Raw genomic sequence first — 25,355 nt, 5'->3', positions numbered from 1 at the left:
ACCCATCGGGGATGATGAGGCCTGAGGAAATTGAAATATCCAGTGAGCAGTTCGACCAGAGGGTACAACTCTGAGCTCCTGTGAAATCATTTTATTTTGTAAATCCCAAAAGGTGATAAAGAAAAGTTGACTTTGTTTAAATTTTTTTTCATGGTAAGAAACCTTTTTGTGAGAATTATCACAGCATAATTACTAACATTTTTATGACCCTTCTCCGTAGGTTTTTAAATAAGTGCTCATTTAATTCACTCTATAAGCTTTTGCCCTTCAGGAAAATGCCTCACTGAATCCACTACAGAGCTTTAAATGGAAATGACCTTCATGTTCTCTTATTTAATTGAGCGCTGATGTTTACTTGCAGATTTGGTTATTTCTCATAAATGCTCTCAACGAAGAATTTTGAGGGTTTAATACCATTATATCCACTCACTGTGCTGTCTGATGATGCCACCGGGGTTGTGGCCCTGGAAGGATTACAGTAAATCAAGAGATTACTAATCTTTTAAAAAATAATGCAAGGTTGGATAATGTAAGGTTCCATTAATAAAACAAAATGTCTCTCATGGGGAAATGCATGTTTTCTATCAAGAACCAAGTGCATATTTTATTGTGCTTTCTCCTATTCGTCTAAGTAAGCTGTGTTTTGCCTTTGCTGCTTTCAACGTTGTCTCTTCACCTCTTATTTGAGCTTTGATCTAAATCTCGTGAACTAACATCACTTTTTAGGTATAGGTTTTCTGGTGGTAAGGGGATATTCTCATAGAATCACAAGCAGTTCTTAGACCAACTAGAAGTACAAGATGAAGATTCTCAAAGAAAAGCTGATTATTAATAGCTCTTTAACCTTCTGATATGTTATTTTTCTCATACAAAGGGAAGGAAACCAGCATTTGCCTGCCTACTGCCAGATACTTTACATCAGTGTTTCGTTTAATTCTTACAAAGGCCATATGGTCCTGGTGGTGTAACTGCATCACAGGGAAACTGACTCAGGGTGGTGGAACAATTAAGCTAATATCTCACAGCTAGTAAGTAAGTGGTCAAATCAGGATCTGAATGCAGGACGGCCTATCTCCAAAGCCACTTAGCATCTTCCTATGTGCTAAGACTTCCTAACATAAGGAACAAATTCTTTGGGATGCAGATGTTCCCACATCAGGTGCCAGTGGCGTAACAGCAGAAGGTTTTGAATGGGAGAGGGAGAAAATATATGTCCTGGCCAATCGGTATGTCTTTAGTTTCTTTTCCAGCAGCCACCAGTGGTCAAATGGAGACAGATGCCAGTTGGCAGAAGCATCCCCACAGTGAAGATTTTTGAACATGTGGGGAACACAGTGCTGATGATTGAGCCGTCGTCATCTCTCAGCTACAAACCCACCCTTCTAATTTTGTTTGTGGTGTTGGGACTGAGTCCCTAAAAACCACATTTCTCCTATGCCAGCTCTTTCCCCATAGTTTCTGCCAATATGGGGCGCTGGAGTGGGGCTGTAGAGCTGGAGGAGGGATACCGGACATGCCTTTCCTGTTTACCTCCCTTCCTGAAAGTGTCACCTCAGCAGTGGCTCTTCACCCAGGAGAAGTGTTTGTTTTCAGCAGTTGAGTCTGGTTTCTGACTTTCCCCCAGCATGCCCCCTCAGGGGCATCATTCTCAGTTGGGGACTGCCCCCCTCCTTAGTGGCCTGGGTCCAGCTCTTTGGGGGTCCCTCCCCAACCTCTACTCTCTGTTCCCTCACCCCTCACAGGGCTTCCTCTGTGACATCTCAGGGTTGCCTTTGTATCTTTTAATACTCCTATACTAATTTAACTACGTCCTTATATTAAATTCTCTCTGTTAAAATAACTTGTGGTTTCTGTTTTCCTGACTAGGTCCTCATGGATACACATTCCCTTAAAGACAACGTCTAAGCTATGCTGAAGTGTTGTGTGAAGATATACTACCTGAAACACACACTGCCCACTGGTGACATAAAGGAGTTGGGCAGAAGTCGTAGAAGAACTTGAAGGATTTGTAAACAAATCCTTTGCAAACAAATTTGTAGGTTCACATTTTCACAACGCAATTCAATCCTGGGGTAGCATGTCAAATAGTATGAGAAAAGCATAGGAAACAGCAACTACCTGAGAGAGGCTGTGTGTTCTGGCATCAGCTTTGCCTCTAGGTTTGGGAACGATACTCTCTCTGGGCCTCAGTTTCCTCACCTTCGAAATCATAGATAATACTAATTATAAAGTCAAATGAAGTCAAGAGATGGAATACTTGTAAAGAGTAGAAGGCCTTGAATTAAAGTAAACGATTATGATGAGCCAATAGATATTGTAATGCTGTCATTAGACTTAATCTCTGTCTTTGTGAAGCCATTGGCTGAGACCCTGGGAGTCGTTAAGTGACAATGCGGAGGGACTGTGAGGGGTGACTGACACCAGCCACTGACGACCTGCTGGGTCCTGGCATTGTGCTCTACTCATTATCTATGTTATCATTTGACTTTTACCATTTTAGAGTCGGCAAAACTGATTCTGCTGACTGACATTGGGAGTCAACTTTCTTAATTATCCTCTATTCCTCTGTGTGTGAAGCATGCTACCTGCCTTGTTTCGTTCTGTCTGCCTTTCACAATCCTCTTGGCTGTGAAACAGGTGCATGGTAAGTAGTTGGTGTTAAAATTGGTGCTAGGCTGTCAAATTCTTCTGGGGGAATTTTAGCGTATAGGTAGATAATAAGCTTAAGTGAAAATCTTTATGATGCTCTCCTTTACCAGTTGAGGACTCTGTTTTGAAATTCTGTAAAGTCATTGTGTTATTAGTAAACCACCATCAAACTAAAGGGTGTTATCCCGGTTTACCTCTGCACACACCTAGAAATCTTCCGTGGTAGACCAGCAGTAAAAGTGGGCATTATTCTTGATGACCGACTTGTGTGGTTTTGAAGCACCAGTGAACAGTCATGTAGTACTGTTACCTAGGCCAAAAGAGACGTTCACAGACCTGTGCGTGTGTGTAACCAACTAAAAACAGTCAGAAATATTGGGAGAGTGCAGTTCTTGGAGTAGAGTAATGGGTTATTGCCATGTATCTCTATTCTTTCATTTTTAGTTCAAATCACTGAAACACTGAATGATCTCTCTTCCTCTTTTCTAAAGCAGTGATAATAAAATCTGTTTGCTTATCTCTTGGGGACATTTTTGAAGATGGACTGAGATAAAGTGTGAAATGCTGATGAATTGTGAGGCACCTGGCAAATATAATGGAATTAAAGGATCAATGCATTAATAAGAAGACTTGGAAATCTCCTAGACCTAATGTTTATCTTTTAGGGACAATTTTGAGACAAATGTACCAGGAACAAGGTCCTGTAAGACTGTCCACAGGCCTTGCAGGCCTGCTTCTCTCAGCTCTGCTTTCCTCAGCTGTCATCTGAGGAAGATGAGTGATAAGGGGTGTCCAGACCCTGCCACAGAGTGAGCATGAGGACAGTGACAAGGGAGGTATCTGTAAGAGTGCTGACAGGGTACAGTGATCGGAAATTCTGAGGCGCTCTGGAAGAGTTCTTGATTTGTGCGATGTGTCAAAAGCTGACACATTGTGCTGGAAGCAACAGTTGGAGATGGAGTTGCTGAAATTGCAGTCAATGAGGTAAAGAGGCAGAGCTGACAGAGTGACAAATCCTGTGAGGGTGCAGTTACAGGCCGCAGGGAGAGGTCCACACGGTATCATTCTCATTGTGTAAAGAAGAGCAGATTAAAAATAAAGACTTACTCATACATGTGCAATATTCCCAAAAGATGCATTGGCTATTATGGTAATTTTATAAGCATCATAATGCTATGAAAATATGAATGACTCCTAGTGGTAATGTCTTAAAGAGACTTTCCTGACTACAGGGACATTTTCATATGTAAATATACACTAAACCATTTTTTTCTTCTTATAAATATCTTTAATGCCTTTTATATCTTATTTTATGTAAAATGCAGGGGGCATGTTTTTCATTGTTAAAGACATAATTTTCTATAATGTTAAGAATTTCATCTTTAAGGACTAGATTCTGTGTTTCTCAAATAGTGGAAATGAACTCATGGTGAAATATCTGAAGTCTAGAGTTTTTTTGTTTTTTTTTTTCAAGAATCCTGGAAATACATAACAAAGGGAGGCAGTTTTGACATTGCTCAGGTCAAGTTGGGCTTTCCAAGGACCTTAGCTCTCAGTTTATGGCACTCAGTGGCCTCTGGTCTCTGATCTGCATCTCCGATGAGGTTGGGTTCGACTGGACTGACAGGTCCCTTTACTACAGCTATTTATGGTTCAGCTGTAATTTTTAGAAAGCTGCTTGTGAATTTCTTTTTAACAACAACAACAACTAACAATAAGGTCTTTGCCAATGTTTATTTATTAATAAAAGCAGCTATTGTCTAAGGGTCTCTTCCACTCCCTTAAAGATTATGATGCATATAAAATTACTGTAATAGCCAATGAATTTTGGGAATATTGCATGTGTATGAGTAAATATTTTTAATCTGCTCTTCTTTGCACAGTGACATTAATAAAAGCGGTTATTGTCTAAGGGTATCTTCCATTCCCTTAAAGAATAGAATTGTTAGATTTTGAAAATGAATTCTTAAAATAATTAACAAATAAAAATGTAAAGTTGGAAAAGAAAAAGATGGATACAGAAAGGTTTGTAGGATTCAGGCTGTTTATTCTTGAATGGAGAAGACCACAGGATGACTTAATTAGTGTTTTCAAATATTTGAGGAGGTTATTGACTGTACCATCTCTCCAGTGGGCTGAGAAAAGAGGAAATGGGTTTACATTTCAGCAAGAAAGTATGATGCAGGAAGAATATTTCGAGTCAATCGTGATAAAAAACTAAATTAGGACACCAGAGGAAGATTTTTTTTCACTTTTTATTTTGAAATAATTATAGATTCACAGGAAATTACAAAGAAATGTGTAGGGAGGTTTCATGCCTGAAGGAAGTTTTTGAATGATCTCTCTATAGAAAAAACCTGGCTTGGAGGAAGGAGGCTGGACCAAGTGACATAGTAAGCTCTTAAGATTTCTGGTTCTTGCATGAGTTTTTGCCATCCTGTGTTCTTCTCATAACAAGCTTCCTCCCGCCTGTGAGTTACCGACCAGCACAGACCACAGGTCCTCCTAATGCACGAATTGTATGCTTCTTGTCATACAAATTAAGAGTAGCCAGCACTTACTGAATACTTTTCAAATGTTGAGCACTGCAGTGTGAGGTTTATATTAATTTTGTTGATGCTCACACAAAATGTGAAAAGTAGGTTTTATTGTCTTCATTTTGTAACTGTGGTAACTATAGGGCTCAGAGATGTTAAACAGCTTTCCAACACAGCAAGCTCAAAACAGATTCACTTGGGATGTAGGTTTGCTCTAAAGGAATTTTTCTTTCTACCTAGAAAAAAAAATTATACTTTTCCAAAGAAGAAAATTATCTTTTGCCTGCACACAACTCTGCATACCACCTTCCCCTATTTCTATCTCTTTCCAATTGGTCTCAACAGGCCAGTGATTTAGAAATATTTTCCAACATGACACAGTGTAATTATGGTTTTCATTATATAGATAAGGAAATAGAGAAGTTCTGTGGTGTCTCCAGGCAGAGGCAGAAGCAATTTTTTTCTGGTGGCATCTCAAAATTCTCAGTGTATTTACTTAATGTTGGTAACATTTTTCTTGACATAATTTCATGCAGTTTCTTATCTTTTGGTACTCCCATCATCCTTTTCTTTACTTGACAAGGTCCTGAAATGGCATTTTATTTTTATTCCATTTACTAATCTCTCCCTTATCTCACTCACAATGAAGTCCTTTGCTTGAAGAGCTCCATGGAATTAGCTGAAATGCAGCTGTCTCAAGGCTTTCCTTGTTTGATTTTTGTGTCATTGAGGTTATGAGTTTTACCTGGCATGGAGACCATCTATTCATCTCTATTTTTAAATATTTATTTTTTTGTTTTTGGTAGTAAAAGTTTGCACACTCATTTTAAGATGTTGAAAAATATAGAAAAGCATAAGCATAACAAGGAATGTTAAAATAAGCCACAGTCCTATTATCTGGCAATAGGCATGGTTAAACTTTTGGAATATCCTCAGCTTCTTTTATATGTGTCAGATGAATATAAATGAAATCAGGAGGCTTTGGCTAGAAATATACAATAAAGATTGTTTTATTCAAGGGTCTTAGGGTTTGTAAACCAGAAACACAACTAGGCAATATCCAAAGTGTTCCAAAGAAGAAAGAAAAGCTAAGAGTTCTTATAGTAAAACATACATTTTTGTGAAGAATCAGTCCTGAATTCTTAGTCTCTGCATTGGTTTGAGATGGTTATCCTCTCTTACATGACTGGTGGTCTGGATACATGAACATTCTTTCCTTAGTACTTCAGGGGGTAACCAGAGAGTATCTGGAGGTTTGATGTATATCCAGACAGTGACGCAGTGCAGGACTGGGAAGTTCAAAAGTTTAAGTTCCCAGGCTAGTTAAAACAAGAATAGAGTCATTTCCTCATAGCTCAACCTCCGCGATTTTAGTAATTTATGCAACTTGATTATAGTGACTCCACTTTATTTTTTCACTCTGTTCCTCATATGTCAGAAATTCATATACGGTGTTACCCTGAAAATGAGACCTACCTGGACAATCAGCTCTAATGCATCTTTTGGAGCAAAAATTAATATAAGACCCGATATAATATTATATTATATTATATTATATTATATTATATTATATTATATTATATTATATTATATTTTATTATATTATACCCAGTCTTATAGTAAAATAAGACTGAGTTTTATATTAATTTTTCCTCCAAAGGACGCATTGGAGCTGATTGTCTGGCTAGGTCTTATTTTCGGGGAAACATCGTAGAAGTAGTCATCATATGAACATTGCTTTACCTCTTTCTTCTAAGCACTTTTCCATGTTATTAAATATTCATCGAAAGTATTTATTATTTACCTTTAAAATAAATATAAAGAATATATCTGTACAAACTTAAAACAGTATAGATTCTAGGTATAAAATGTAAATTAATCTTCTTAACCCCAAAAGATTATTACTGTTAACAATTTCTTGCTATTCTTCCCAATAAAAGTATTTTTAAGTACACAAGTGGGATATTATACTTGTTCTGTATCATGCATTTCACATTTACAATTGCATCTTGAAGCACAACAAATCAAGCTCATTTGAGCAACCTTATGGAATTCCATTGTATGGATATACCATATTTCACATGTATCCTTCTGACAAATATTTGTTCCCTGTATTTTTTTGTTGTTGTTATTTCAAGCAATGTTGCAATAAACTATCTTTTAAAACATGCCAGTATGTGTGTAGGTTAAATTTCTAATAGGATATTAAACTGGTAACACCCACAAGGGCTTAGGTATTTTACCGATTTGCTAAATACTGGTAAATTGTATTTCAAAGATTGATTGTACCAACAGTTTATCAGAGAAGCTCTTTCTCCTTACTCTTGCCAGAACTGGAAATTATCAAAATTTAAATTTTTTTGCAGATGTTACAGCTGAAAATGATGCAATGTTTTGATATCAGCTTTTTAAATTGAGAATGATCATCTTTCCATGTTTTTTGGTTATTATTGCTTATGTGTGTGAACTACCCATTTATATCCTATAGTCATTCTTCACTAAACTTCCATGAGCAGTTTTAGGCATTCTTGTTTCTCCAAATTTTCAGCGATATGTCATATTATTAGGCCCAGCCTGAAGTGTGTGAAATGCTATTATTGCATTTTTCTGATGAGATCAGGTATCTTTTTGTATGTTTATTGATATTTCTGTTTTCTACCAATGACCTACTTTGCATCTTTTGCCCATTTTTCAACTGATTATCAAAAATCTTTAAAAATATAAAAACTCAGGATGTAGAAGACTCTAGAGATTTTCCTCTTCAAAACTTTATGGCTGATATCTTTGAAATTTTGGAAATGTTATTAGCAAGGGTGATCCAAATTTCAAGTGGTAGAGACCAAGCACATGGAAGAATGGATAGTTATTCTGTGCTGACGAGTTATTTCAGTGGTCAATCTCAAGAATTTAATCCTTCAAATTCACCTTTGTTTGATTATATTTTGGTAACAATTTGGGACTTTGACCAGAGTTTTGTATTGTTAGAAACAGCCCAATGGCTGTTTCCTGAAAGTCTCCAAAACAGAAAAAAAATAACAACATATATGTAATTGTAACCATTAAATACTGTGTTTTATAAGGATATGTAATTTCTTGGGAGATATATTCAAAATAGAAAAATAAATCAGATTACTAAATACATATAGTATGATGCAATTATGTTTAATAAAAATATGGTAAATAAAGTAAAAAAATGTGGTAGAGTGTGTGAAGGTGGAGGTAGCAGAAAAATGTTCAAATGTTGATAGTATTGATCTTTGGATGATGGCATTCCTGGTGATTTTTATTTATCACAAGTGCTTTCTGTTCCTTTCACATATTCTATACTGTACACCCCTTTTAAAATCCACAAAAGTTACAAAAATGTAAGCTCAATAGAAGTTTGATGGTTAATTAAGCATTTCTTGAACTTTTGGAGAGCATGGGCTATTGTACAGTTTGTAATTGTCTTGGCCCTGTCCATAATTCTCTTTTACTGCTAGATTCATTATATTTTTTATGAATTGCACCACTTTTCTTCACCTGGATTTTATTGTTGCCTAACAATAAAGGAAACACAAAAGAAGGTACAATGCTAAAATTCCTTTAATAAACTGTTACTTTTCAGATTTTATCCTGTCACATGCTTTATTTTATAGTTATCATTTTAGTATATATAGCATGCTTTTAAAAATTAACATTGTGTTATAAATTTTCATGGTCCACATTGTTTATGTAAGAATCCTTTTTAATAACTATATAATATTTCATGGGAGTTTTTATAGTCTAATTTATTTCAACATGAAATATTGGAGTCACTCTAGGGTTTATTTCTTCAATCTCCTCTCATTTATTTATACTCACTACCCAGGTGATTTCGTTAGTCTTATGGCTTTATCTGCCATCTGTAAGTTCATGTTTCCAAATCTGTATCTCTAGCTTAAACCTCTCCTGAACTCCAGAATACTTTATCCAGTTGACTACTTGACCTCTCCACTTATAAGCCTAGTAGCCTGATAAGCCTAACTGCATACTTACCCCCCTCCACCCCCCGAACCTATCTCTATCCTTCCAGGTGCTCAGGCCGAAAAGCTGTCATCATCCTTTATTCCTCTCTCATCCTACATTCAATCCAGTGAATCCCATGGGCCCAACCTGCAAAACAGTTTCACGATTTGATCACTTTTCACCACCTCTTTTGCCACCACTCCCTTTGAGCCACCATCATGCCTTGCCTCAGCTGACTGGAGTAACTTCCCAGTTGGCCTCACTGCTCCTGTCCTTGGTTCCCTTCAGTCTGTTCTCAGCAGAGGAGCCAGTGGTTTCTGTTAAAATAGCAATCAGTCACTTAGGTTACCTTCTCAGAGCCCTGAAGCGGCTTTGTGCCTCATTCAGAATAACAACCAAAGTCCTTCAAATAGCCCACAAGGCATGGTGATGTGACTGTCGGCTACTCTGACCCCACCTTTCTCCTCTCACTCTTATTAGCTCTGCTCTAGCCTCATTGGTCTTCTGGATGTGCCTTCAACATTTTAGTCCTTTCTCAGGGCCTTTGTTCTTGTCTGCTATTCCGTCCAGAATGTTCTTTCCCTATTTTTCTTCCAAGTGTATTTCCTTACCTCCTTCAGGAATCTTCTCTTTCTCAATGGACTTCCCTGACCATTCTATTAAAAATTGCAACCCCACTTCCATCCTTCTTAGCAGGCTTTATTTTTCTCTGTAGTACTTTCACTGTCTGGTATAACACATACCACTTTATTTATTCATTTGTATTTCCCCCTACTAGAATGTCAGTTCCATAAAAGCAGGGATTTTGCTCACTGCTGCATCCCCAACACTTCAAGCAGGGCTGACACATCACAGGTGTTCAGTGAGTCATTTGTTAGTGAATCATTAAGCTATTTACCATTTTTCCCTGTTATAAATAACAGTGTATGAAAATCTTTACATTTATGGCATGTTTTCTTTGTTTGACAGATTTCCTTAGATAAATACCTAAAAATAGGATTACTGAATGAATGTGTATGACCATATCACAAATATTTTAACAATGCCTATTTAATAAACTTATCTTTTATTATTTTAGGAAAAGGGGAAAAACACTGTTTTTATGAATAGGTTGTGTTAGGATCAACTGGGTCTATATCTTGTCTAAGCTATTTACTTTAAGCTTTAAAACCTTGGGTAGACCCTTTAACTTCTTTGAAATTTAGTTTGTATTTCTGTAAAATGGGGCTTATATTTACTTCAAAGAGTTGTTGGGCTTAAAATAAAAAAGAATAAAACACCTGACACATAGTAACTGTCAAGAAATATCAATATCCTCTCTTCATCCTGGCACTCTTTCCACTATTTGTTTTCTTGAAACAGTTTTATCTTAGATAATATTATAGAACACCGTCATACGCACATGCCTACTCATTCAGGCATATGCACACATGTATATCTAAACATGCACACATATTAGCTTTCAAAATCCAATCTATACTGTTCTCTTGTGTTTAAAATTTTTAATGTGTACTGCGACTCTAAGCATGGCACTCCCATTACTGATAAAAGGTGGAGTCTATGAAAGTGCTGGTAGTCAAACAATGAATTGTCTCAATCACTTCTCCCCATTCCTTCTTTTTTGAATATTCATTTGTTCATAGGTAAGTTTCTTTCCAGCACAGTCTGGTGTACGGCACATGTAATTTCTTATAATCAGATTTAAGTGTTTCATCTGTGATTGATTGGCTGTGATTTATTTTAAAAGCCTTCCAACTACTTTTGTATTTACCAATATATTTGCCATTTCTGATGTTCTTCATTCATTCCTGAAGATTTAACTTCCCTTTAGTTTTGCCTCCTTTCACCCTAAAGAACTTCCTTTAGTTTACTGGAAGACAAATTCCCTTAGTTTTCCTTTCACCTTCGTTTTTTGAAGGATAGTTTTGCTGGATGTAGAATTTTGGGGTGACAATTTTTTTGTGTTTGTTTCCTGCACTTTAAAGATGTTGTTTAACTGTTCATTGAGCCTCCATAATGTCTGTTAAGATGTTCCTTGTCCTTCATATTATTGTTCCCTGTATATAATGTGCCATTTTTGTCTGGTGACTTTTAATATTTTCTCTTTATCTTTGGTTTTCATCAGTTTCACTATGATTTGTCTAGGTTTTCCACTTCTTTGGACTTTTCTCTTTTTTGAGCTCTTGAGCTTCTTATATCTGTACGTTTATGTTTCTTAGATTTGGAAAGTTGCAGACTATTATTTCTTCTAATATTTTCTTCTTCTTCCCCAATCTGTCTCCTTGTTTTACTTAGAACTACAATGACCCATATGCTAGCCTTTTTGAAATTGTTCCACAGGTCCTCACAGTCTGTTTATTTTTCTATTCTTTTCTTTCTTTTTTTTCAGATGGCTTAGTTTATATTGATCTATCTTAAAGTTCACCGAGTGTTTTTGCATGTATTTTCCCTAAAATTGGATCATATTTTCCTCCCTCTTCGTCTACATATTAAATTGTATTCTGGACCTTGTGAAAGTTATGTTGTAGAGATTCTGGATTTTTTCACATTGCTCTGAAAAGTGTTGATGTTTTGTGTTAAGCAATTTACTTAGATTCTGATTGTAGCCTGTCATGCCTGCAGTGGAAAGTGGATTCAGTCTCAGTGCAGTTTGTTAAACCTTAGCTCCTGCTGCTTTCAGTTTACCTTGTACTTACATGGTTCCGAGGTCAGCCTGAATCATGCTTAGTTTATACACAGAAGTAGGGGTCAGCTTCTCTGGTTTTTCCCTTTCATGGTTTTCTAGTCACTCTCTGATTTCCCCAGGTTCCTCTCCTGGTTCCTGCAGCTAGAAAGAGAGTGTGTTTTCCTATCAAAGTTTTATCTGCTGCTGTGATTGTTTGATCTGAGAGTAGAGCTGCAAAGTAAATATATAAATAAACAAACGGGGAGCTTGCTCTCTGCTTGTTTTCTGCTCCAACTTTTGACTCATCTCCAAAGTCTACTTGCTTTTTTTCAGTCTCCAGAGCCCTCAGGTAGTTTTGTTTTGTTTTTGAGGGGTTGATATGTTGTGCTTTTTAAAGGTGAAAAATCAATTTATTAGGAGCTCATTTGTCCATATCAAAAGCAGAATGTCCCTTCCAATTATTTTTTTAATTGAAATCTTTATTAGGATAGTTGTAAATGCACATGTAGTTGTAAGAAATAATACACTAGAGCTCATGCACCCTTTAACCAGTTTTCCCCAATGGTAATATTTTGTAAAACTGTAATATAACATCATAACCAGAATATCAATGTTGATACAATCTATTGAATTTATTCAAATTGCCCCAGTTGTACTTGTGTGTGTGTGTGTGTGTGTGTGTGTGTGTGTGTGTGTGTGTGAGAGAGAGAGAGAGAGAGAGAGAGAGAGAGAGAGAGAGAGAGAGGGATTTAATACTATACAACTTCATCACATGTGTAGGTTTGTGTATCTACCACTACAGCCTTTCAATTATTTTGAAAAGTGGAGGCAATGCTAGAGTTAGGACTAAAAGTCTCTGGCCATGTTCCCCACTGAATATGATAACATAGTATTAAGTAATTAGAACTAATATATACCCTGTAAACATTTACTTTTTCATTAATCTCGTTTCCCATATTGTAAATCTGTTTGAGTGCAAGAACCACATGTTTTGTGTATACTTTTAGCCACACCACAGCCCAGTGTTAACCTCTGTGCTCTGTGCAGAGATGTTCAATTCATGTTTAAAAACACAAATACATGGTGTTAAATAGAATTAAAAAGTAGGAATGTTTTAGGTGTTTTCTCTGCTCTTAAACTGAGACTAGTAATTTTCGAAGTTTATATCTTTTACAGTATTTACTTTCAAATAGTATGTTATACTACATGAAAGTATGTTATGGATGTTTGATCTTTTGAAGGTGGTGTTGCTGCCTTTGATAAAAAAGTAATTAGGTGAGCATTTCCAGGTTGAGGTAATCTTCAAAACTTGAAAATACATATTTCCTTTCAACTATTACATTTGTAGGTACTCTGCTCTACTCTCCTTTCCTTTCTCTCTCTCTCTCTCTGTGTCTCTCTCTCTTTTAAGACAACCCTTGTGAAGACAGCTTTTCTGAACTTACTTATGTTAGAGCCAGCATTAAGGGGGAAAAAAAAATCCAGCTTTTCTCTCATGGACCATGACAGTAGGTAGTTGTATCATGGGTTTTATTTGGTATATAAGATGCTCTCTGGGGGAAAAAAATGCCAGCAATAATTCACAAATTCTTTGGAGAATAAACACAAATAAAATTTATGTATATTCATATAATCAGGGATACTGTTAGGCAGATAACAATTATATATTCTTTTCTTTCTTCTCCATTGGGGTTTGAAATTCATGTTTCCGGCCTATCTTGTGAAATATTTTAAATCTTGGAAATGAGATGTTTGGCTGTCTGTATTATAATAGATAAGTTGAAATGATAATACCTTGTGAGGGGCTGGTGGAATCCACACAGGAGCTCTGTGGGGCAGCCTTGACTTCATAGGACAATAGGAATTTTGGAAATGGCTTCTAGGATTGGAGTGGTCCATCTCCTACCTTCTGCGTCCCAAATGAGGACCCTGAGTAGATATGGTATTCAAGGGAGTTAAAATTCACAGCCTTTATGGAAAAGATATTAAGGGTACCTACCACTGAATTTTAGCTGACTTGTTCGTTCATTCATTCATTTATTCGTTGAATGCTCACAGAAGGTCAGGCATGTACATAAAAATATTCTATAGCAATAACTTCCTTCAAAGATTCACGTGGTCCATTGTGTAGTCCCACCATGAGCCATTTAAAATGTAAAGAGCTTCAATCTTGAAACAGTTAAATTCTATTAAATTTGCCTTCACTCCTCACACCACACCCCTCCCCACAAATCCTCAGAATTTGGGACTTAGCCTGGCCGGTAAATCAAGATGGGGATCTGATGATAATATTGACCTTCCTGGGAGAGAAATATGCCATCCAGTGCTTCCCTTTCCCTGGAGGCAGAGGCTACTGACCTCTGTGACGCTCTCTGCAAAGTGGGGGTGATGATAATCCTGCCTCATCTGCTTGACGGAGGATTAAATGAGTTCATATGTCAAGCTCTGGAGACCGTAGACTTTCACGAAGGCCATTCCTGCCTTCATGAAGGTGGCTAGGGACATGCATGTTCATACCAACTAGCCTGTGGCAAAGGTAGGTGCAGCACCCTATAGAGCCATGAGACGATAGGGGAGCTGGAAAGGTTTGGCCCAGGTATGGATGAACTCGGACCCTGATGGCATTGCTGGTATGGACTCAGTGTGTGCCCACGCCTGACCTGCAGCTTGGTGATGAGGCGCACTGCAATTTATTGTTCAAATGGGGACACTTTAAAATTATTGTGGCAAAATATCAAACAGGGACACTTTGGTCAGTAAAGGTGGTGCCATTAATAATGATGCAAGGGCAGCCAGTGGTTACTGTACATGACGTGCTTATCTTTTTTAGTTGCATGTCTTGGTTTCTGGTCTCATCTTTTTTGCTGGGTACTTTTAGAACTTGTTGGATGTATGTGGCTTGGCACAGCATAACTGAGGCTGAGTGGATTCCTTCTAAATGGTTTCTAAATGGTTAGAAAAGCCCTGGTGTGTAAATGCTATGATACAAAGCCCTACACATGGATCACATCAAAGATTTTAGACAGAGACTGTGTGACATTATGTTTTAACATGTGTTAAATGTTTAAGCACATGTATTTGTGTACACACACCATTTATATGCATATGTAATTATCATTATTATAATTTTTTACATATGAGGGTATTGAGGCACAGAGAGATTAATTTCTGCATCTAGAGTTCCACAGCCACACAGCAGTGCAGATCATTCCCACCCTAGCTTTTGGACATTGCTTTAAAAATCTGTTTACTGACTATGGTATTTATTTGATAATTTTGATTGTCAAAATGTGATAAGTTTGGTTGATCAAGAGATGTGGCTTCTTTCAGATGCTATTATATTAGTTCTTGAAATTTAGAGAAGAGTTTTTAAAAAGTGGTTTGAAGCTCAAAAAGAGATAGGAGAGAGGAATAAAACATGGTGTTGTGTAGTAGATACTAAAAGAACCATTTGGAATGCTTTTGGGAGTTGCTGGAGGATGGTAGCAAAGGAGTAGAAGTTGCTTTTGAAGAGGTTCTGTTGAGTGAGTTCCTTGGCTCTCCCTCGGCGTTGTTGTGGGGCATGCAGAGGACGTCTGTTAACCTCTCAACAACACTCAAAACAATGGTAGCAACAGTGAAAACATAGTTACTGAACACAGCCAGTTGATCACATGTCTTGACCTCCTCCTGTGTTTGCCCAGGCATTGTCAGTGCGTATAGAGATGAAATGGTCTGACTTTGCATTTAGACTCTTCGCTCGTTAGAAGAAGGGAGAAGACCATGTACAAGCTCAGGAGGATGTTACAAGGAAATGATGATAAATTCCGAAAGGGATTTTAGTGTTTCAGAAGTTATGGGAGTGGAGAAGACGGGGGAGGGCTGGGGAGAAATCCAACAGGAAGAGTAGAAGGAAACCATTTAGAAGAGTTGATTTTGATTTTGGTCTTTACACCAAATTAATTTTGTTATTCCCCCCACCCCCTTTTTATTCACTTTGCTGGACCTCGTGTCTTTTCCCACCCCTCATTATGCCCTATAGTGAAGAAGTAAATAACCAAAAACCAGTAACGTTGTCAAGGAAACAAGTTCTGGGCTCTCTTCTGTGGTCATTACCCATCAAACAAAACTTCAGCTGGTTTTGCCAACTAGCTAAAGCCATAGCACCATGATTCCTGTTCCTGGTGAAGATTCACTCAGAGTCATTAAGAAAAAGTCACACTTCTCTTTAAGGGGGTAGAGACATAGGTAATATGTCTGAAATAATTTTATATTCAAAAGACTTGAGAATGCAAAAGTTTTGGAAAACCTCCAGTTTCTAGAAGATTTATGTTCTGGGAAAGGGTGGTCATTCTTTCTTCCTAACTTAGTTCAAAAAGCTCAATGAAGCAGGTACTATATTGCATTTTCTGTGTGCATCGTTCCTGGTTTAGGCTTGAATGTGCAGTATTTCATTTTTCTGTTTAAATAAATTTCTTCTCTTTTACTTGAAATAAGACCCAGAAGGATATCATATGGTACTATATATATAAATTTCATTAGTCCCACTTAAAAAAAGAAAATTCTTCTTTGTTTACCGTTCTACTCTAATTCCATCAACTATTGTTAAAAATGCTCCATGTAAGATTTAGCCCTTATCTGTTTGGTACATTTATCATTTGTTACCTTTTGCCAACATTAAATCAATTTGGGTGATACTTTCATATTATTTTGTATTAGTAGAAAATGTTGCGTGTCACTACTGAAAAGGAACATTTACAGAACCTTATTTCTTGAATATTTAGGTAAAACAGCTCTTAAAATTGTAAATGCTTTTTCTTTTTGGAACAGTTTTACACACATCACCATACCTTTGGGGCTCCACACCCGCCCTCCTTCAATAGCTCATTCACACGTCCAACACGACCAGTCTTCTCATTCTTCCTGACATAGTTATTTCCTTGGGCTGAAAACTGCAGCTGATGCTCATAATCACTTCAGACTTTCCAACTTGTCTGGGACATCATGCTGTGTGACATCCTTCATTACCCCTTATGAGAAAGAAGCAAATGACCTAACCACAAAGCAGAACATTTTGAGAAAGCATAAGGAATTGGGGCTGACTATAGTACACTTTGATAATAGAGACAAAAATGGCCCATTTAACGACTGAGGTGATCAAAAGCATACTCTGTGCATGAATCAGATGCTTAGTAAACATTTTCTCATAGTTAAAATATAACATGACGGTTGCTAGTCAACTGTTAGTAAGAAGGCTATAAATTATATTATTCTACAGTCATGCTTTGTTTTGTTTATATATTTCACTTACACACTTATGTTTGTCAGTGGTTGTCTTTCTATCTGTTCAGTCTCATTGAACTTGAGGTTCAAGAGGTTTACATGTTTTATAATGATTTATTTTTTTTTAGTGTTACTCCTGGGGGAGAAATAAAAGTTAGGTCTGTTTTATAGCTACTGACATATGAGTGTTGGCAACGTCTACTCATAAAATCCTATCAGCAGTGTATGGAAGCAATTGAGTAATGTGTAACTGGTGACATTGAGAACAGCTACAGAAAGAATAACTTACGACTTTTTTTCTTTTTCTTTTCTTTTTTAGGTTTGTAGCCAAACCATGTGCCATAGCCCTCAACATTCAGGCCAGTGGACCACAGATTGCCCAGCCAAATGCCATTCTGGAAAAGGTCTTCACTGCAATCACAAAGGTATGAGTCTCCTTTTCTGGGATATGAATTGTCATGATCACCATCCTCAGTCTGAAATCATCCAATCCCCTCTCTCTTGGATCGGAGAGCTAACTTTTGTCTAGCTTCACGCTGGAATGTGTGCTCTTGGAAATCACGCAAGCATTGTGACTAGACCAAAATGGGGAGAAGCTGAATAAATGTGGGCATGTTTGAGACCTGTTTGTTTATACTCAGGTGGATTTCAGAAGCTTGTCTGTGAAGAACAGTGTAAATTCGACAGTGACCAGTCTAACTTTGTGCCTCTTTTAATCTCCTATGACATGAGCAGTATGTGTAATGGTTGGATGGGAGGTAACGGTTGGATGGGAGTTACCTCCTCCTTTGAGGAGGTAACTGGGTAGAGCTGAGGAATATAATTCATGTATATATGAAAAATGTACCCATTTGCTTATAGCTCTGTTCATATGTTCTAGCAACTGTGATATGTAGGCAAGTATGAACAAAAAAGGAAATAATTGGAGCTGAGAAGAGTTGCAACATGAAGAATGAAGAACAAGGACCAGGAGAGTTATAAGTTATAGATTCACTGTGAAGAAAATAGGGGAGGAGAAAATCACTCTGGTGAGAGGTAAAATCCAAACTAGGAGTGGAAAGAGGAGAGCAGGGGAGGGAGAAGAGATAGGGAAAGATTGTCCCCCCTCCTACCCACAGCTGATATCTCCCTAAGAACAAAAGGGGGAGGAGAAGGACAGAGGTCTGAAACCTTCAGTCTAAAGCCATGAGACACTAAAGCAAATCACAGCATCCAAATATCTCACTCTTACTCTTGTATGTCTCCCTTATCTTACTCTTATATGGACACAATGTAGAAAAGGACCAGAAGTGTATCATTCTATGAGAAGTATTGTGTGTTTATATAATAAATGGTTCCTTCTTTCATTTTCCTGAAAGAATTACTCAGGCTTCTAAGATGTGATTAGATAGTGTTAAGCAAATTTTATTCCTTTTTTGGTATTGTTTTTGCTGACTATTTGCATCATTTGTCTCTTGTCTTAAAACTATTAATTCAAATATTCAAACATTTTTGTTTCATTTCATGGTCTTTGTTTCTGCCAAGATTCCCTAGGGTTTTCCCCTCTATCTTTTTAAAAATGGTATTTTTTCTGGAAAAGTAGAAGAAAGCACCAGGTGTTTTTTAAATCTCTGGTAGGAAGAAGAGAAGAATGAATGGAATTTTAGGAAAAGCTCTTCTGGCAGTTTTAGATTGCCAGGTTCTAACCTGAAGGGGCACATATCCTACAGTATTTAAAGGAAGAAAATATTAAGAAAAAACTTGCATTTTCACTTAACATATCACTTTATTGCATTGATATACCCCCCTCCCTCCCTGAAAAGCAGATATGTGGGAATTATCTGGTTCATTTCTTAATGTGATTACAACATATTGTTATTTACCTTATTAACTACTCTAAATGCCTTACAAAATGAGTTTTCTCCCTAAATGTTATGCTTCCCTTTAGAAATCCTGCAGTGGACATTTTATTTCCCTTGCCTTATGTTTATTGTGGTTATTGCAGAGATTTCCTCTATAAAGGTAATAAAAGGATTTTGCAGCCAGGTTGATTGCTCTGGAGAATATTTGCTTCTAGCTAATTTTAATGACCATACTCTCTTAGTTTCCAGAGTGCTTCTTTTGGAAGTTTGTACATGAGTGAAGCAGAAGCCTCACGTTTTAAATATAAATGCAGCAACGGTTGTAATTTTTTCCTTGAATGCTTTGTAGTTGTCCAGTGTTATTTGTAATATGAGAAAATAACAGGTCAGTTGACCAGAATAGAAGTAGCAAGACTTGGAGAGTTCAAGCAGTGTCTGTATGTGTCTGAGGGGTCATCCAGCATCCTGTCCATCGCCGTGGTTCCAAGTCAAGGATATACATATGTATACCCTTGGCATTCTCTACCCTCTTCCTACAGCCTCACTTTTCTAACCAAATCAATTCTTGAGCCATTCATTGAGGGACGAATATGTATATCAGCTATGAAAACAGGTTTTATGATCCAGGCACGTCATATCATAATCCACTTTTGGTATGTTATGCTGTATTTTAAAATGTACAGATAAACTTCCTATACTTTGTTCTGCCTCATTTTCCTCTTATTCCCCATTCTTTCCTTTTTACTCCCTTTTCCCCTCCCAGTATTGATTATGGTTATTAAAATTAGCCTAGGATTTCTGGTATAAAAGTGTCTCTGTAAATCGGCACTATCCATTTCTTTCCGTGAAAATATTTAAAAAGAAAGAAAAAAACTCCTGTGGAATATAATTAAAAAACACAACACTAGAAAATATATACACATACACAAAAGAAGGAAAATCTCACAAACTTTATGTTTGACCAACTAGGAGGTACATATCTCTAGATTTCAAAAAAATATATAAAAGCTAACAAAGAAACATTTGGTGTTGGGCAGAAGCCATATAGCAGCAAGTAAAAAGCATGAATGTGGTAGGAGGGCCCATTGGGGGTAGATTTCAGGAAAGCAAGCAAAAAAGATAGCTCCTGAAGCTAAGACAAAAGCTCGGTACACTTTTTGCAACACTAGGTACAGGAACTGCGTGAGCAAGGCTGGCAGATGTCCTGGACTCAGTTTAATTCAGAGACATGGCAGAAGTACAGAGAAAAGCACATGGATGGCATTTTTTCAGGAGTCGGTCTGCCTTGGTGGCAGCTAAACTGCAAGGCCCTCTCATTGCTCCCCACACTACCAGGAACTAGTCAAGAAAATCCAACTCACTCATGGAGTAATAAAGAGGGAACCCACACATCATCAAAGACAGGAAAAAGAATGTGTAGCAACGCTTACTAACAAAAATCATCACTAGAAAAATGAGGCCACAGGGCAAATGAAAACTGTGATCAAACATTTTACCATAAATACAAACAATGAGCAATAATTCTGAAGAAAGACCACAAAAAAGAAATACAATACATAAGGAAAAAAGTAGTTGGTCAACAGGAAGAGATACAGTGTGAGCTGGTAGGTTCAGGAAAAAAAGTACTGAAGCTATCACAGAAATGAAGACAAAATTAGAAAGAACACAGGAAACACTAGACATTGCAGAAAACTCAACAAAGAACATGGGAGATAGAGATAATAAAACTGAATTAAATGAAACAAAAAAGAGCTAAAAATAGGTAGATAGACCAAGCAGATATAGCATCTGCGTAATTGAAATCCCTTAAAGAAAAGCCAAGTACAATAAATCTTGAAAGATATAACTCAAGAAAAATTTCCTAAAACAAATGGAAATTTATCTTACTGTTAATGAAAATGTAATAGTAAAAATTGATCCAAGAAGGTTAACACCAAGACTTACATTATTCAAATTGTCAGACTTGGAAAATAAAAGAATAAGTCTTTGAATAGCCAAGCACAAAAATCAAATCACTTGTTTAAGGAAAAATATCAGCATGACTTTAATCTTCTCAGTAGCAACATTCGAAAGAACAGCATTTTCAATATTTTCAAGGAAAATGTGAACTAAGAATTTTATATTTAGGCAAATTGTTTTTTACTGTGTAAAGGCTAAAGACAAACAGATATGAACATGCAAAAACATGGGGGACTTGTTCCCATGAGTCCTTTTTGCAGAAATTATTGTAATCATTAATTTCAATTAATCAAGGGATTACTGGGAATGTTAGCAAGTTTTGAATATATTTAAAGTGTAGAACTTAGTTGAACTAAGAAAGAAATGTGAGGATAAGGATGACAGAACAGAATGTAAACACTATATACTCTCACAATGTGGAAATTATACCACTAATAGTCATTGAGAAGGGAAGGAGAAAGAAGATGAGAGGTAGAATAGATTCACTAATTGCATAATCTCTAGTAGCTGGGAGTCAAATAATATCAACTTAAGCAGCCAAATCAAGTAAAAGAAGTACAAGCATATTTAACAACCCGAGAGTAAACTCTAAGAGAGATAAAATTATTGACTAATGTTGGGTGGGGGAGTAAGAGGAAATATACTAGTTTTAAATATTGCTCATATGAAATTATTATTAACTGAAAACAGTAGGAGAGTATTGTGATCACATGGATAACCACTAGAACAAAAATTACCCACAAAAAGGACGAAAATAAGACAAACCGTATTTGGTTTATTAAAATGTTTTCAACTATCAAAACAGAAAGCATGCCATAATTGAGGGAACTATGAACAAACTGATCCATTTTATCAGTACATGTAAATGTGTTTGACTCATCTAATAAAAAATAATTCAGGTTTGTGTCACAGAGCTACCTTAAAAGACATACCTTAAGATAAAGTAATTACAAATATAGAAAATGAGAGTACGATAAAGGTATATACAGGTATATATCGGCAGACATAAATAATAGAAACTAAGGTTTCTATTTTGTATAAAAGTGGAATTAAGGCCAAAAAGGATGAAATGAAATGAACAGTGGGCTTTTTATTGCCATAGGATATAATTCACAGTGAAGATAAAATAGTTATGAATACATATACATTGATTATCAGTGTATCCATAGACTCATCGAAAAGAATGAAAGAAAAAAAACATTTAATAGTAAGAAATTTTAATTTACCCCTGGGTCGTGACAGGTCAAGTGAATAAAATATAAAACAGGGAATAGAAATTCTGCAAAATATAATTAACGAGGAAGATCTAAAGGGTACGTTTAGAACCCTCTATTCTTAATATAGACTGTACTTTTAAGTGTCTGCCTATTAAGTAATTATAAAAATTGATCTTTTATTATATGCAAAGCTATAACAAATTTCAAAAATAGGCGCAATTTAATAATATTAGGCATCAGAAAACAAAGCCTCTTGCTTTCTCAATCAACTCTTGGATAAAAATAAAATTTTGGAGTATTAAGAAAACAGTGGTGATGAAAACACTACTCATATGTACTATGCGAAAGCGGTGCTCAGATGAAAGCTCATGTATATATAAAAAAAATAGTTAACCACTTATTAAACACTAGAAGAACAACAAAATAAATGATAGCAAGCAGAAGGAAGAAATTGATAAATACAGAAATTGAGTTAGTGAAACTATAGAATTGAAAATTAATTCAAAAGTACCTTATTTATATAATTATTTTTTTACAGAAAGTCAGCCAACCCAGTCAAGAAAAAAAACAAATGTAAATTTACAACATAATAATCATCAACGTAACAATAATCAACAATCACTGAAATAGAGGAGAATGGAAAGGATATGTTTCTATTTACATGGCAAATAAAATATAAAAACTTGGATAAAATGGATATCATTCTAGGAAAATACTATTTACCAACTATAATTTGCTTGATATATATATGCCAGGGGTGCCAAAAAATATATACACATGACTTATATTCATCTTTTCTTTTGTTATCGGTATATATTATTACAATTTTAATACAGTTTTTTCCTTTCTTAAAATGTGTATACTTTTTTTTTTGGCACCCTCTGTGTGTGTGTGTGTGTGTGTGTGTGTGTGTGTGTGTGTGTATGCTTTCACACAAATATTCTAACACACTCTTAAAGAGCAGATAATTCTAGTGCTATTTTAAACTATACCAAAGCATGGAAAACTAAGAAAATCACCCAAATTCTCTTTTTGTGTAGCAATAAAACATTAATATCAAAGATTTCACCCAAAAATAATACTACAGACTTATTGTACTTAACATTGATGAAAAATCGACCCCCCCAAATTCGCAAACAAAACTTAGCAGCACACTAAAAGAATTACTCACCATCACCAAATAGGATTTATTCTAGAAATGTTAAGTCCATCGCTGTATTCAATATTTTAAAAATCTGTATAAGTCATCATATTAATTGATCTAAGAAGAAAAGGTGCACGATTGTTTCCATGGATACTGAAATCTAACATCATTTTAATTAAAACAGAATCACCTAGGGAGAGGTTTCCTCCCCATGATAAATACATTTGTATATCATCCCTAAATCTGGCCTCTTGCTTAATGAGAAACAAAGAGGTATTCCCACTCTAGCCTGGAACACATAGGGATGTTTATCACCGCTGTTCTGCATTGTGCTAAGTTTTACACTGAATTAGCAAATAGATAAGGAAAAGAAAATAAAGGCATAAAAATTAGAAAGGAGGAGGTAGAGTTATTACTATGCGAAGATTTATTCATTCACTTAAGAACTATTGAATTCCTATTATATTCTAGGTACTGATTGTTTATAGAGCTTGCATTCCAGTAATATGCTATTATATGACTGTGTACTTAGAAAATAAAAGGAATCAAGTGAGAAACTACCACAAACAATATGAAATGTTAGCACAAAATTAGTAACCATATATATGTATATATATATAATATATATATATATATATACATATATATTGTATATATGCAAACAGTAAGCAGTTAGAAGATATAAGAAACTTGCTTATTTTTATAGAATACAAAAGATAACATCCCTAGGAATAAGTGTAATAAGGATGTGCAAGTTCTGTGAGGAAAATTTCAAACAGTGTTGAAGGATGCAAATGACAAATAAAGACATCAATTTATTCAACGTTAATTTAAGAACTTGGTATAATCTCATTAAAATATTAACAGATTTTCTTGTTCAGTCATTTGTTTATTTTGAAACTAGACAAGTTAATTCTAAGATTCATATAGAAAAATAAATAAGGATTTCTGAGTAACCTAACTGGTACAGCGTAAATGGAAAAATAGATTCAGTTTCTTATGAGAAAAAGATGAATGATGGTATTGAGCTAGTTGAGTAGCCATTTGGAAAGAAATAGTTAGATTCACATCTCCCACTATATACCAGGGTATATTCCAAATGCACTAAAGATTGAATGTAAAAATCAAAACTGTGAATGTATTAGAATTGAAACTGTAAATGTGGGAGAATTTTCTTAAATATTTGGAACTGAAAGGCTTTTCTAATTATGACCCCAGATTCAGAAACTATAACAGAAAAGACTAATAAATTCAAATGTTTTTTAAAAACTTATGCAATTAAAACCACAAGCAAAAAACATCATAAGCTAATTTTAAACACAAATGACACATTGGTGCAAAGATTTCAACCTGTGGTACAGACAATTTTAATCACCCTAATAAATGAAGAAATTCTACAAATCAATAAAGAAAATACCTAAAATCAGGAAAAATGGGCAATAGATGGGAAAAGATTGTTCATAAAAAGGAAATACAGATGGTTTTCAAAACACATGAAAAGATGCTTCTTTCATAAAAAGAGGACATCAAATTAAAAATGTACTGAGATACTACTTTTTATATATCAGACTGGAAAAAAAATTGCGAAGTCTGATAACGTACTCTGTTTATAAGACTTTGGGAAATGGGCAATCTTGTTTGTATAAATTGGAAAAATCATTAGTGAGGGTAATTTTTCATTATCTCAATAAATTGTAAATGCATAGACATTTTGATCTCCAACTTTCACTATCAGGAATTTATCCCTGTTTAAAAAATGGTGCGTATAAAATGACCTATGCCAAGGTTATTTATTGCAGCATTGTTTACAGTAGTAGAAGTTCGGAAACTACCTAAATGTCTATGAATAGGGAAGTGGATAAGTAAATTATGGCATATCCTTACAGTTCTACAAAAGGAGGGTGTTCTTTATATTTTGATACGAAAATGTTCCAAGATACATTGTAAAGTGAAAAACCCAGAGCCCAGAATGACGGATGCAGTATGAAACATTTATGTGACTAGGGGGAATATAAATATATATATTCAAATTTGCTTATATTTGTATAAAATAACTCTGGAAAGAACCTGATTTGATAACTGGTTACCCGGTGG

General features: G+C 35.7%; 1 protein-coding gene across 2 annotated transcripts in view; it reads left to right on the top strand.

The window, feature by feature from the left end:
- CERS6 (ceramide synthase 6) overlaps nt 1-25,355 on the top strand; it is a 276,665-nt gene that overhangs the window by 62,444 nt on the left and 188,866 nt on the right. For both annotated transcript variants that reach the window (XM_033112505.1, XM_033112504.1), the window contains exon 2: nt 17,420-17,525. In XM_033112505.1, the coding sequence (XP_032968396.1) occupies nt 17,420-17,525 (106 nt within the window). The remainder of the gene's footprint in view (nt 1-17,419; nt 17,526-25,355) is intronic.

This window comes from Rhinolophus ferrumequinum, chromosome 8, assembly GCF_004115265.2.
Source record: "Rhinolophus ferrumequinum isolate MPI-CBG mRhiFer1 chromosome 8, mRhiFer1_v1.p, whole genome shotgun sequence".
NCBI lineage: Eukaryota > Metazoa > Chordata > Mammalia > Chiroptera > Rhinolophidae > Rhinolophus > Rhinolophus ferrumequinum.
The sequence above is the reverse complement of the archived record's forward strand: the minus strand, read 5'-3'. Positions and strand labels throughout refer to the sequence as shown.